The sequence below is a fragment of the Musca domestica genome, unplaced genomic scaffold (genome assembly GCF_030504385.1).
Source record: "Musca domestica strain aabys unplaced genomic scaffold, Musca_domestica.polishedcontigs.V.1.1 5, whole genome shotgun sequence".
NCBI lineage: Eukaryota > Metazoa > Arthropoda > Insecta > Diptera > Muscidae > Musca > Musca domestica.
In genome coordinates, this window is record NW_026712346.1 from 7,446,548 (window position 1) to 7,461,584 (window position 15,037).

Below are 15,037 nucleotides of genomic sequence, written 5' to 3' on the forward strand. Positions count from 1 at the left end.
TACCTCTGGAAAAAATTCGAAAAAATCTAAGAGTTTTTACTAAACTAGAGTTGTTCCCATTTTTTATATTAATTATAAACATTTTTTGAAGTAAATGGAATAAATAAAAATGTATTCATACTTGTTTTTTTATCAAAAATTTAAAATTGTTTGCTTTGTTTGGAATATTTTCCCAAGTAAATTAAATTTCAATGCATTTTGTATATGTATAGAAAAAGGTGATTCGATTTGCGTAATTTTAAGTTGCGTCGCGATTTTCCGGTCCCCATTAACGACGCAAGTCGGGGCTCTAGTGTACTTTAGTCCTGATTTATGCTAGGCGAGTTTCCTGGCGGCAATTTTAATCGTTCTATTTTAAACTTGCCTCTTGCATCTGTATAAGGCCAATGATTACAGCAATTTTCTTTTTCAACATTCCTCTTTTTGGATTTTTTTATATTTTCTGTATAAAGTCTAAAAAAAAACAATAGGAAATGCCAGAAACTTGACAGTACATGCAATTGTTTCCATTTTCATATCATATATCCCTCTCTCCTACAAACAAAGAATTGGCCATCATGTATTACACGAATGTGTAGCTTAAGGTGAGGTCACATTGGGCAAATATTTGACGAAAAATGTCAAATATTTCTTTCTCACCATCTGACCACCCAATATTATTTGACTGTAAATACAAAAACAGCTGATTTTGGGAAAACAAAATTATTTGCCAGGAAACAAAAATTTGACCAGTGTGTCCATAATGTGAGCACATAAAAATTTATACAAATGTTAATATATGGTCTGTCCCAGAACTGCATGAACGTAAATGTTTTTACTAGGATAACCGATTTTCCCCTTTATGATATTGAAGAAAATTGCAAAACTTGTATATTCTTACAGGTTCAGGAAACGCCAATAATAAAATGAATGCACACATAAACACAACAGCATACTACCTGCTACTACTACCATGATTTATATGCATACTTATACGCGCACATATAAAAATACAAAAATGCAAAAAAAAACTTGTTCTGGCAAGGCATTTATTTCACAACAGCTGGTCTTGTGTTTCCCTTCTCCAAAATAAATTATACCCGAAACTCTATTTTCTTTATGTTTTGCTTTTACTCTCTTTCTATTTCTCTCACCATATAAACGTATGTTTCCTCACAGTTCAATCAAAGAATTTCGTGGGGAAAATATTTTTCACGAATGTGAACATATGTCAAACATGTTTTCCCATAGCACAACTCTGTATGAAGAATCAACTCTGTATGAATTACACATTTGTTCAGTCAAATATGGGAAAACAAATTTCGATCAAATATTTGCGCAGTATGACCGTATCGACGCAGCTGCTGGGACAATGAACTGTCAAACCAATTTTGCAATTAAAAATTTTAAATGAAAATTTATTCAAATTCGTAAACATTGTTGAAAAATGCATATCATAACAACCTCCGATTGACGACGTATAAAAAATATAAATATATCTAATTATTTTATAAATATATCTAATAATTTTTGAAAAAAAAAATTTATTTCACACATTTTGACATATGTTCTCAATGTTCTCAAGTGTTGATGCATCTACCTGTATTCTTCTACCATGCTTCTACATATAGAAAATTTGACAAATATGTAAAACACACTCCGTCTGATAGGGCCTAAAGGACTTTAGAAAATGTCAAAATAACAGTCGTCAGTTCTTTTATTTACACTTTTAAGTTGGTTGTTTATCCGATTCGGTCTAGATCAAGCTTTAAAAATGAGCAATTTATTGATTTGTAAAAGTGGATTTTTTTGTGGTAAGCAATATGCATGAAAAATCCACATGTTCATATATGAGTTTATAAATTAAACAATAAGTGACAAAAAAAAAACAACTTATCAATTACACCATACCTTGCAAATATCAATATTTGTCTTAGTCAGAGTCCAAAGTTCTTATGCAGTTAACCGATTTTGTTGCAATATATGGCTCCTTTAAGGGGAGCACCTTGGGGGTTAGATTATTTTGAAATGTTTATCTAAGATATGTATTTTTACCCTAATTATGGGTAAATATGATTTTTTTCGTGAGAAAAGACCTGACTAAAATTCGGGTACACAAACCTGATAATATATGGTTCTTTCGAACTGATATACAATGTATCATATGAAAGCTTATGAAAATTCCGATCCAACAAATAGGCAGAGTAATGTTCACTGGTTAAGGGGTAATACAAGAACGTCCATATTATGGTATCTGGACTTGTCTTTCCAAAATGGGTAACCGGGAATTTTCCATTATCAGGATATATAGTGAGTATCGCCATAGTCATAGCACGACTCAGTCCAAGCTGCAATGAAACGTAAAAAATACTACTATATCTGAGCTCATTCTGTAACCGCAGAAGTTTTAGTAGCTAAAACATGTATTTAGAATTAAACGACAATATTTTTGTTTGCGTGTTTATTATATTGCTAACTATGGAGGCAGACATTCGTACTCCTACACGTGACAGGATTCTAAATATTATTACCCAATCTAGTTTATAGGACACACATTAAAACTATGGTGCATCACCTCAGTAACTTTGCCTACTTTGTTGAATTTTTTTGGTAATTTTGAACTTAAGAACAACTTATTTAGTAAGATTTTAAAAATATGATTATCGAAGTGTACATCGTTTAAGAGTCCTTTGGGAATATCAATAACACAGTAGAGAACAATTAACATCATATTATAACTGCCAATGTTCTGTAAAAATTGTGCAGGAAATGTAAAATGGCAATGTGCAAAGTTAAATTGAGATCACAGACACAGTCATGTTTCTACACATAATCAGCGGTTTTTGGAACTTTCCTTTATATGTTATATTATATAGATGTAATTTGTTAATTTTTCACTAGGTTATTAAAAGAGGCGTGATTTAAAGATTTCTAGTCCATTGCTGTTAAGACGTAGAAAGTGTAAATTTTATAAACAATTGCATAACTGTATATTTTACCCATTGTATTGTTTAGAAGATGTTAATATGCGAAAATGGCTTAGCCCATACGTAGATAGGGAAAAGTACGTATTTTCCTTTTACGAGTGTCAGTGGGATATTTGTGATTAAATGTATGCAACGCATTTCTTTGGTATAGTTTAATAATATATAATGTGGCCTGAAGAATATTAGACCAAACATTCTAACACAATCCAATAGTCGAAATTAGCTGAAGTGCTAAAAGTGCTATATATATATATAGTGCTATATATGAGTATATATATATATATATATATATATATATATATATATATATATATATATATATATATATATATATATATTGTTGGTCGTGGATACATATATATATGCATATATATATATATATATATATATATATATATATAGCACTATATATATATATAGCACTTTTAGCACTTCAGCTAATTTCGACTATTGGATTGTGTTAGAATGTTTGGTCTAATATTCTTCTATCTAGTTTCAGCCGATCCCAACTGATTCAATTACCAAAGGACAAGAATGGATTTACATATAGATTAAAAAGTAGGCGTGGTTAGTTCCTCAGCCCCCATGTTCACATTTATATATATATAACGGAGTCCATTATCCACGACCAACAATATATATATATATATATATATATATATATATATATATATATATATATATATATGCATATATATATGTATCCACGACCAACAATATATATATATATATATATATATATATATATATATATATATATATATATATATATATATATATATATATATATATATTGTTGGTCGTGGATAATGGACTCCGTTTAGAACGGCCGGACCGATTTACATTATTTTTTTGTACAAACATTCCTCATACCCGAGTTAGGTTTTTAAAGAAAAATATTGACCACGCCTACTTTTACGCCCATTAATTCGCCCATGCCAAAATAATGAAGTTATCGGTTTGAAAATTATTACACGAGATATTGTTAACTTTTCATTTAACCCTAAGTATTTCCTGCGGGCTGAGGTATAATAATACCCCTAAACATTCGTCCTTTTGTATGTTTTTGTTATAATTTCTACCGAATTTATTGTAATTTGACATTTAAAGTTTTCAGTATTGTGAAATCAATACCGGTAATGATTGTTTACTATTTAATTTACCATTGTTCCCAATTAAGCATATCTATCTCCTTAGAGACTATGATGCCAAATAAGGGCAAAATCAATTGAAGAATGTGACCAAGACCCTGGCAATAGAAATCACCGGATACCTTCATATAAAGGTTATACCGAAGCATGGTCCCTATATATATATATATATATATATATATATATATATATTTATATATATATATATATATATATATGTATATATATATATATATATATATGTATATATATATATATATATATATATATAAATGTGAACATGGGGGCTGAGGAACTAACCACGCCTACTTTTTAATCTATATGTAAATCCATTCTTGTCCTTTGGTAATTGAATCAGTTGGGATCGGCTGAAACTAGATAGAAGAATATTAGACCAAACATTCTAACACAATCCAATAGTCGAAATTAGCTGAAGTGCTAAAAGTGCTATATATATATAGTGCTATATATATATATATATATATATATATATATATATATATATATATATATATGTATCCACGACCAACAATATATATATATATATATATATATATATATATATATATATATATATACATATATATATATATATATATATATATATATATATATATATATATATATATATTGTTGGTCGTGGATAATGGACTCCGTTTAGAACGGCCGGACCGATTTACATTATTTTTTTGTACAAACATTCCTCATACCCGAGTTAGGTTTTTAAAGAAAAATATTGACCACGCCTACTTTTACGCCCATTAATTCGCCCATGCCAAAATAATGAAGTTATCGGTTTGAAAATTATTACACGAGATATTGTTAACTTTTCATTTAACCCTAAGTATTTCCTGCGGGCTGAGGTATAATAATACCCCTAAACATTCGTCCTTTTGTATGTTTTTGTTATAATTTCTACCGAATTTATTGTAATTTGACATTTAAAGTTTTCAGTATTGTGAAATCAATACCGGTAATGATTGTTTACTATTTAATTTACCATTGTTCCCAATTAAGCATATCTATCTCCTTAGAGACTATGATGCCAAATAAGGGCAAAATCAATTGAAGAATGTGACCAAGACCCTGGCAATAGAAATCACCGGATACCTTCATATAAAGGTTATACCGAAGCATGGTCCCTATATATATATATATATATATATATATATATATATATATATATATATATATATATATATATATATATATATATATATATATATATATATATATATATATATATATATATATATATATATATATATATATATATATATATATATATATATATATATATATATATATATATATATATATAAATGTGAACATGGGGGCTGAGGAACTAACCACGCCTACTTTTTAATCTATATGTAAATCCATTCTTGTCCTTTGGTAATTGAATCAGTTGGGATCGGCTGAAACTATTTGCCCTACCCCGATTTAGGTTTTTATGCAAAGAAAAATTGACCACTCCCAATTTTAAGCCCATTCATTCCTAATATTTGCCAAAATCATGAAGATATTTGTTCCACAGTTGTATACAACGTAATTTTGACTCTCATTCCAACTCTAGGTATCTGTTTGGGGTCAGAGGAACTGGCCACACCTACTGCTTTAAATTTATATGTAAAAAGTTTGAAAGAGTATAGTAATACATCAGTTGAGAACGGCTAGATTTTGATTTGACTCAAATTTTCTTTTGGTTATTTGTAATTACAGTGGAAACGTTATCATGAAAGAAAATTTTGAGAAAAATCGCGGAACTGAACGAATTTACTGCTCTATTATGTATGGAATTTTTGCAGAATTGTTTCAGAATGCCTTTTGGAATTGAAAATTCTTATTGAAAAAACTGAAAAAATCGAGAAATTGTGCATATTTTCTATACATGCTGTTATATGGTTGCCATACCAAAATATTCGATTTTGATTAGATATGGAAAACTTCAATCAGTGAAATACCGAATATGAAGTGGCACTGTAATAAGCGGACTATAGAAAATAGTGGAGTGAATTGAAAATAAAGTAAGAAAAGGATTCATATACTCGGAAAAATAACCTTAAATCATAGGTAACGTTATAAATAAAAATCGCAAAAGAGGGGTTCCCGGATCAAACTTTTTTAGAGTCCATTTTATATAGCTTAACCATACACAAAGGGCTCAAATATTTTGCCCTATACTCCGCAAAATTATGATAGAGTTTTAAAGTTGATACAGTCCTAGGGGTTACATGAGGAATCATTTGTACAAAATATGTATCAGGTCGGTCTACATTGTGATATAGCCCCTTTCAAATTCCTCAAATGTTGGTAATATGAGATTTAAGAAAGAAAAACAAATTCCTTCAAATAATTATAAGTTTAGGACCATGCTTCGGTATAACCTTTATATGAAGGTATCCGGTGATTTCTATTGCCTGGGTCTTGGTCACATTTTTCAATTGATTTTGCCCTTATTTGGCATCATAGTCTCTAAGGACATAGAAGAACTCTTCGCGGAAATTTTTCAACGTCAATGTAGGGCTCATATGAAAGTCCCTGCTGATTTTACCTTTTTCGAGGGTTTTGATTATATTTTCGAACCGATGTGTGTGTTTAGGCTACTTGGGGGTAGAGAACCAATTTGTATTTGTATCAATTTCTGATGAAGTTATCAAAGTTCTCCTCCCCATTACTACTTCATAACTATGTGAGGTCGGATTTTTGCCTATTGTCAGTGTAAAAACTAAATACCGAAATAAAGTGGACTGACCAAACCCACTTCGACTGAACGTTGCTAATATTTCAATTGTTGTTAAATCTATAATTTTATTTTTTAAGTAGTCAGTAGGCGAGCTGCAATTATTAAAGTTTTTGTTAGACAGGTCGCAATCCAGTCAACTTTGGGAACCACTGGTCAAGATTTCAATTTTTTTATATGGTATGACAAATTTTGGTATAAGTATTCACCTATTAAAATCTAAACCTACTAATTTTCCACCAATCTGAGTACGCGATCCCTATGTGAATGGAAAAGGGAAATAAGGGTCGTCCACTCATAAAGCTGGCTTCAAAAGATTCCTGCTCCTCAATATAAGTAAAGCTAGCTAAAAAAAGTAAAGTTAGAATGCAATCCCACCCGGCCGGATCTATGTACCGGATTGATGCGAAGGAACAAATCTTTTACCAGGGAAAGTTAACCCACCAAATACGTGTTCGTCCATTTTTCTGATGTGGGAGCAATGTTTGCTACGTATTCTCTTGGTCCGAGCCGGGATCAAGACCAATCCACGGCCACGGTTCTGCTCTGTTTGTCGTAATCGCATTTACCACATATCGGTCACGGTTTGATGCAGCGGATGCATGGAGTGTTCCGGCTTAAACCGGATACAGGAGTATACCGATAGGGACTACATTGCTTCCTTCTCCATGTTTTGCACAGACACTGAGGACGCGTCCACCAGAATAAGGGGAGACTGCCACAGCTCACCGGACATATCCATCGTGTCTCCAGGTCTAACGAATGACGTAACTTGGCAATCAGTCATTTCTTTAGGCTCAGACCACCACGCCATTATTGTTGCCATCAACAGACCACCCGATTTCATAGACTCTGGATGCCGCACTTTCCTTAACCATCTGATGTTCATGGAAGCAGATAAGTATTTCCGTTGCAGCCGCTCGCTATGTACCTTATGGTCGAATACCTGAAATAAAACCAAATTTCCCAAAAGAGGCAGTGGGATTAGCAAATGAGTGAGACTAACGCTAATAAATCCAGAATCGGGATACTAACTCTGGAGGTAAACTGGTTAGTCGGTGAGCTTAAGCGGAAAAAGTGGCTAGAACATCTGAGACATTGCAACATCAGTACCTGAACGGTTAAGTCACTCTCAAACCCTGGAAAAAAAGAAAGATCGGACATCTGTTTCATTTAACGGCGTAGAAGTGACCGTTCGAAGAGGTGCGCGTGTTATTTCAACCGGCAATCTATAGAGCATCCGAGAGTGACAGGGCTAAGAGAAGAATCCCAAGACGTGTACGCTATCTTTTAGCTGAGGATGTAGCACCACAATTTACGTTGGAAGATGTTGCACATGTCATCAGAATCGCTTGGTCCTGGCCGAATCTCTATGTTGATGTTGAAACAACTGGATGAGCCATGAGTTCAGTATCTCACCAAACTTCTCAACCACTTTTGTCTTCAGTAGCAAAGACGCTTGAGGCTTTACTCCTCCCCAGCATAAGATAGTGTTTCCCAGTAGCTGATCATCAACATGGATTTCGAAAATTGCATAGTACAACAACAGCTTTACACGCCATTTCCACACATGTCAACAGAGGACTCATCCAGAACAGGCCGTGTGAAAGAACAGTTATAGAGGCACTTGATTTATCAAAAGCTTTTGATACAATCAATCATGCCAATCAGGACATTTAACGCACCGCTTTTCGGCCAAGTTTGAAACGTTGGATAGTAAACTACATGTGTGGACGTCAGTCGATAAGGAAACCTTGTTGACCTCTTACAACGCGATAGGTCGGTCTGTGGTAACCTATGCGGATCCGGTGTGATCCGCCAACTTTAGTGTTACGCAGTGGAAAAATATTCAGTTCTTCCAGAATGCCGCCCTTAGAACCGCAACAGGGTGCCTCCTCATGACACCTGTCGATCACCTACATGAGGAGGCGAAGGTCTTACCGGTGCGACAGCATAACAAAATGCTGTCAATGCAATACCTGCTTGGGTGTTATGGACAAAGCCATCCGAATCACCACCTGATGGATAGGCAACCTCCGTCCAGGCACGTAAGGAAAGACCTTCATGATCTAGAGAGAGAGAGGTACAAAGGTATAAGAGAAGGATTGAAGGATATAGAGTGAATACTGTACTAGGAGACCACCCCCCACCCGTCTCAGGTGAAGAACGAGAGCTGCCCTGACAAACCCGAATAGTTTTGGCTCAATTACGATCCGGATGGTGCACAGGCCCACATGACACGCTGCACCTATTTCGCTGCCCAGCCAAGCCAACTCACCTAACTCCCGTCTCGTTATGGACACAACCCATTGAGGTTGCATCCTTTTTGAGACTGGACTTGAGGCAGAACCAGATTGAATGGAGACAGAATATGGACATTTTTACATGCTGTTATGCAGATGTGTAGAGAAAACTGAACATATCTCCAACAATTACATCAGTCTTTTCTCTATTTTAACGTAAAGATACTAAAACTGTTAAAGTAGATTTTGTAAATAAAAACAATGTTTAAAAATAATCCGGTACTTTAGTCTCACTGGACAGAGACTTAAACTACACAAGACAAAGGAACAAAGTGGATCCTCCTTCCATCCTTCAACTCTATTTTTTATCAAATCAGTTCTAGCTGGAACAGATGAAAAAAAATCTTAAGACATCATACGTGAACGTAAAGCAATCTTATCACTCGAAATGGACAGACCAGGTACACGAAAAGTAATAATCAATAAAGAGTTTATGTCGTACAAGAAAAAAAAAAACATACAAAGCTACGAATTGACTTCTCTATTAGCAGGGAAAATAAAATAAATAAATAAAATATAAGCCAGTCATATAAAAGAGCGGTAAGAGTGAGTGTTTTCGCGTTGGTCGCGAAAGAATACATTAACTGTTTATAATATGCCCATGTCAGATGGTTCTCTACCCATTTGGGTATGGCAACCAACCATATCATAATATAACAGTAAATTTTTTCAGTTTCGCGATTTTTCTCAAAATCTTCTCTCATGATAACGTTTCCACTGTAATTACAAATAACCAAAAGAAAATTGGAGTCATATCGGCCCAGCCGTTCTCAACTGATATGTTTATATACTTTTTCAATTTTTTTACATATAAATTTAAAGAAGTAGGTGTGGCCTGTTCCTCTGACCCCAAACAGATATCTAGGGTTGGGGGAGGGTTGGAGAGTCAAGATTCCGTCGTATACTAACTGTGGAACAGAGATCTCCATGATTTTGGCAAATATTAAGATTTTAGATAAATCGAAAGAATGGGCGCAAAATTGGACGTGTTCACTTTTTCTCTGCATAAAAACCTAAATCGGGATAGAACGAACATTAAAAAAAATATCCAAATAGTTCCAACCGGTCTCAACTGTTTTAATTACCAACGAACATCAATTGGTTTATATACAGATTAAAAACTAGGCGTGGTCCTTTGCCCCCAAATAAATACTTAGGATTAAAGGTAAAGTCTACAGTATGTCGTGTAAAAATTTTAAAACCGATATCTTCATTATTTGGCAAATATAAGGATTTTAGATAAATCGAAATAGTGGCCGTAAAAGTAGGCGTGATCAAATTTTTTTCTTTAAAAACCTAACTCGGGGTATGACGAACGAACGAATTATGCAAATCGGTTCAGCCGTTCTCAACTGATTCCATTACCAACGAACAACAATTGATTTTTATATATATAGAAGAAGAAGGTACACAGAAAATTAGATCTTTTTTATTTAAAATGTTTCTAGTCAGATCTTTTAAAATAATATTTTAAAAATAATATGCAATTTTTTTTATATATTTAGTTATAGTACCAGTTGTGACTTTAGCAGATGTTATTGGGTCTTCATTTATAGTAATATTATGCGCTTGGCGCAAATGATAAATAAACATAGAAGTGGAGGAACATACACGTTTGTAAATATTGGGACATACATATAAGTTTTTTTTATGTTTTATGTTGATTGAATTAATTTTATATTTATTTTATATAAATTCTCAATTTTCCGCCAAAAGTTAAATTTAATTTTCGACTAAAATACTAATCTTATTGTTATTAGTGGTAATGTCACATTATATTGTAATATTAACTCTATGTACCCATATTGTGAGGATTCCAAATTATCTTTATCCGAAAATTGTGAAAAAGGCCTTTTCTATTTAAGTTATTTTGCAAAGTAAATTGTTGCCTTGCAATGCAATTTATTATACATTAGTATAAAGGTTAAAGTTTGACGATCAGTAAAGATATTCAATTCTCTAGCGCGATACAAATATGGTTGCAGTTTACTAAAAGTCCATAAAATAGGTAACAATTCCCTTTCATTGGTTGCAAGTCCAACTCTTTGTCTTTAAGGATTATGTATATCATTGTTTTTTCTACCTCCCTGACATAAAACCTTCTATCAGCTTTCAAAGTACTGTTTTCATATGACTTAACATAATTTCTAACCCCAGATCATATTTAGCCATAAGACAAGTTGTACATTTCTCGAATGAATTTTCATTCGGTGCATCTACTTTCTATTCGGAAATTGGTTGATTGATAAATTCGCCCTTCCTGATGACACAGAGCATTACTAAAAACATTGTCCATCAACAATTGCAGCTGTGCAGGTTCCTTTGCGAAGTCTTATTTATTTATTTATTTTTGATATCTCACATATATGATCCAATGGAAATGTTCTTAATAAGTGGTTTTTCAGCTGCTTCTCGATCTTCTCGAAATTGAAATTTTTAAAAATGTCAATGTTGAAAAAGTTTAACATTGAAAATTTCTACGGGTAACATTCACATCAACAGAGTAGATCGATTTTTAGGTAACGCTGTTAGAAAATTGTTTCATTTGGAGGAAAATTTTGTGTTTGACTATGGGAAAAAGCTCGAATTCAACCATTTAGGTGAGGATTAGCATTCTTATACAAATTAACTTTTAATACAAGCTAAAGGGCTTAAATGTGACATGTTTCTTTATTCATCAATGTTGCCACAAGATAAACATTTTTACGACCTCAAGTAGTTTCAAGTATTCACGTGCAAAATAAAATGTATTGTTTATTTGATTCAAAAAATTAATATTGAATTTTAAAATATAATATTTAACTACTACTATTTTTGAATGTGTCAAGTGCAATTATAACTATCTTTGAAACATCAATTAAATTCACGACTTCATGCTCGAGTAAAAATAGGGCAAACGCGAACTCTCGGATTTAGATTGTTAAAATAAGAAATATTATTTGGTTTTGATATTCATTTTTTCTACAATATATTAAGGCCATTTTCCCTGAACTTCTAAAAAGGAAGATACAAAATTTAATTTTAAAGTATCCCACTGATCTATTACTCTTAAAATCACTACTTCTAGTGAAAGCTATCTTGTGTTACAGATACCTAAAATTTGGTGAGGTTCCGTTGAACAATAAACTTGAAATTCTTTGAATTGGTAAACACATTTTTGAATGTAGTTAAAAAATGGGTATATATTTTCACAAAAAGTTTCAATTGATCCTGGTAAATGTTTACAAGCTTAGCTTCAAGAATGATGTATTGAATGACAGGTACATTTTATGTAAAAAATATCCAATTCGTCTAAGCATCCAGACATTAGATTCGCCCCATCTGTTTCTTGATCAATTAAACAGCTTTAATAATGTTGCACGATGTTAATTTCAAGTAAGGCCAAAAACTTAACTTGAATGTCAAATGGTTTGAAACCAGCTACACAGAAAGCCGACCCATCCTTTTCCTTACGCCATAAAAGAGTTCACACAGTACAATAGGCTCATTTGAAAAGCAAGTATCGACATGTGTACTGTTTGATCAAACGCACATTCAACCAAATGCTCAATGTCTCGTCATGCCGGTCAGACGCAAATGGATTGAGTTTTATGACAAATAAATTTGTAGAATATTATGACAGACGACGACCACATTTGAAGGGAGTTATTTTGAAAAAAGGAAGATTAACATTTTTTTGACAAAATGATCTTCGTTTTGTTGTCTGTAGTATTAGGAAAGATAATATATACCTACGATCAACGGGGAAGCTACCCCCTCTATTTAGGTTATATGTCTTCTATTTTAAGCTCCACTTTCATAACCTGGTGGATTTTTCAGGTAATCACTTTTTGTGTTGCACAGAAGAAGGACATACATAATGAAGACAATAAATCAACGCTTGCGCTATTAACTCTTTGTTAAAAAATACCCTGGCACATACTCTAAATTAACAAACTCGGTTTGTTTTTTTTTTAATTTGATTATTGAAGGAATACGTGGAAGAAACGAGAATACGCGTTCGGAATTTTTTTCGATCTGGCAACTCCTTCATATAGAAACAGGTGTTCAAAAAAGACGCATCCACAATTTTTTACAATGGAAAAATTATAAATTTGCGCTGTTATTAAATATTTACACAAAAAAGTTTTATCGGGACAATAAATTAATAATGATATGGTGAATGTGTTAGGTAAAAGTTCTTCTTCATATGCAACAGTAAAAAATTGGGTTGCTGAATTTAAACGTGCTTGTACAAGCATTGAAGATGAACCACGTATTGGACGCCCAAAAACAGCAACAACAAAAAAAGAAATTGTAGCCAAAGTGCATAATATGGTATTAAATGATCGACGAATAAAAGTGCGTGGAATTGCTAAAATCATGGGCATCTCAAATGATCGAGTCCATTTAATTTTGCATGAAGAACTACAGATGAAAAATCTTTCTGCAAGATCGGCGCCGCATTTGTTAACAGTCAATCAAAAACGCATAAGAATGAACATTTCGCAAGCTTGGTTGGATCGTTATAAGCGAAATATAATGTATTTTAAGCATAGTTTCATAAGTGTTGATGAGACATGGATCCCCAACTATACTATATAGACTAAAAAAATCCAAAGAATGGACTGAAGCTGGAGGAAGTGCCCCAAAGAAGGCAAAAACAATTCAATCGGCTGATAAGGTTATGACAACTGGGTTTTTAACATCAAAGGTATTTTATTGATTGACTATCCGCAAATGGATAAACAATAAATACAGCGTACTATTGCATTCTTTTGGATCAATTAAATGTACAAATTAGAGAAAAAAAGTCCTGGCTTACAACGAATAATAATATTTGTTCATCAAGACAACGCACCAGCACACAAGAGTGTTTTAACAATGGCTAAAATCAACGAATTAAAGCACAATTTGCCACCCACCTTATTCTCCTGATTTAGCTCCCACTGATTATTACTTGTTCCCAAATCTAAAAAAAATCTTTGCTGGCAAGCGTTCTACCTCAAATGAAGATGCAATTTTTTGTTCGTTCGTACGCCTCTCACACCCGCCCCTGCAGACCGAGGGGGCAACCTCCCTATAACGTAGAGAGCGCGTATACACCAAAGTCCGGACCAAGGCGGGTTAGCAATGGTTTCACACCGGCTACAGAAACTACATCAGTCAGTGAATAAACTACAAAGGTCATTTTAAAAGTTACACACAAATTAGTAAACATAAATTTACAAAGCAACAATCTACAAGCACTACTCATTGGCCATGTCTACTGTTCGGCATAGAGGATTGTAGATCAAATGCCAGATGATCAAGCAGCTTGATGAAGTAAAACAAACCTTCAATATAACATGTACAACTGCTGCTCAAAGCCGAAGTTCTACCGGTTCCGCGGAGGGATTTGTAGATAATATGCCGTAAAAATGAGCTTTTACGGCACCATACTATGGTGGGTATATTAACTTTGTCATTCCGTTTGTAAACAAAGTATATATATTCTTGATCAGCGTAAAATTCTAAATCGATTTAGTGATATATCTATTCACGCTATCTTTCGAACGAATTGTGATAGAGGGCTAAAATTTTGCACACATGTTTATTTTGCCAGTAGGCAGGTTAAGTTCGTAAATGGGTCATATAGGTCCACGTTTTCATATAGCCCTCATATAACAGTACCTCCCGATATTCGGTATTTTGATGATTTTAGCGACATTACTCACCGGAATTGTTTCAACGTTGGTACAGTCGACTTTGCTTTGCTGTAATTCGCTTTACTGAAAAATATCGGATAACTGGAATTGAGTTCCTGCACCATTACATTATTAGGTCACTTTTTTATTATTTACTTCGCATTACTGAAACTCCGCATAACTGAAAATATCGTATAAGTGAAATGGT

General features: G+C 33.3%; 1 protein-coding gene across 4 annotated transcripts in view; it reads left to right on the forward strand.

Moving 5' to 3' along the window:
* The first annotated feature begins 1,654 nt into the window (after window positions 1–1,654).
* The window catches only part of LOC101898381 (uncharacterized), a 101,758-nt gene continuing 88,375 nt past the window's right edge, over window positions 1,655–15,037 (forward strand). For all 4 annotated transcript variants that reach the window (XR_009343474.1, XR_009343476.1, XR_009343475.1 and 1 more), the window contains exon 1: window positions 1,655–1,793. Coding sequence is in view for 1 of the 4 variants with exons in the window: in XM_005187282.4 (XP_005187339.1) it covers window positions 1,754–1,793 (40 nt within the window). In the remaining 3 variants the exon portion in view is untranslated. The remainder of the gene's footprint in view (window positions 1,794–15,037) is intronic.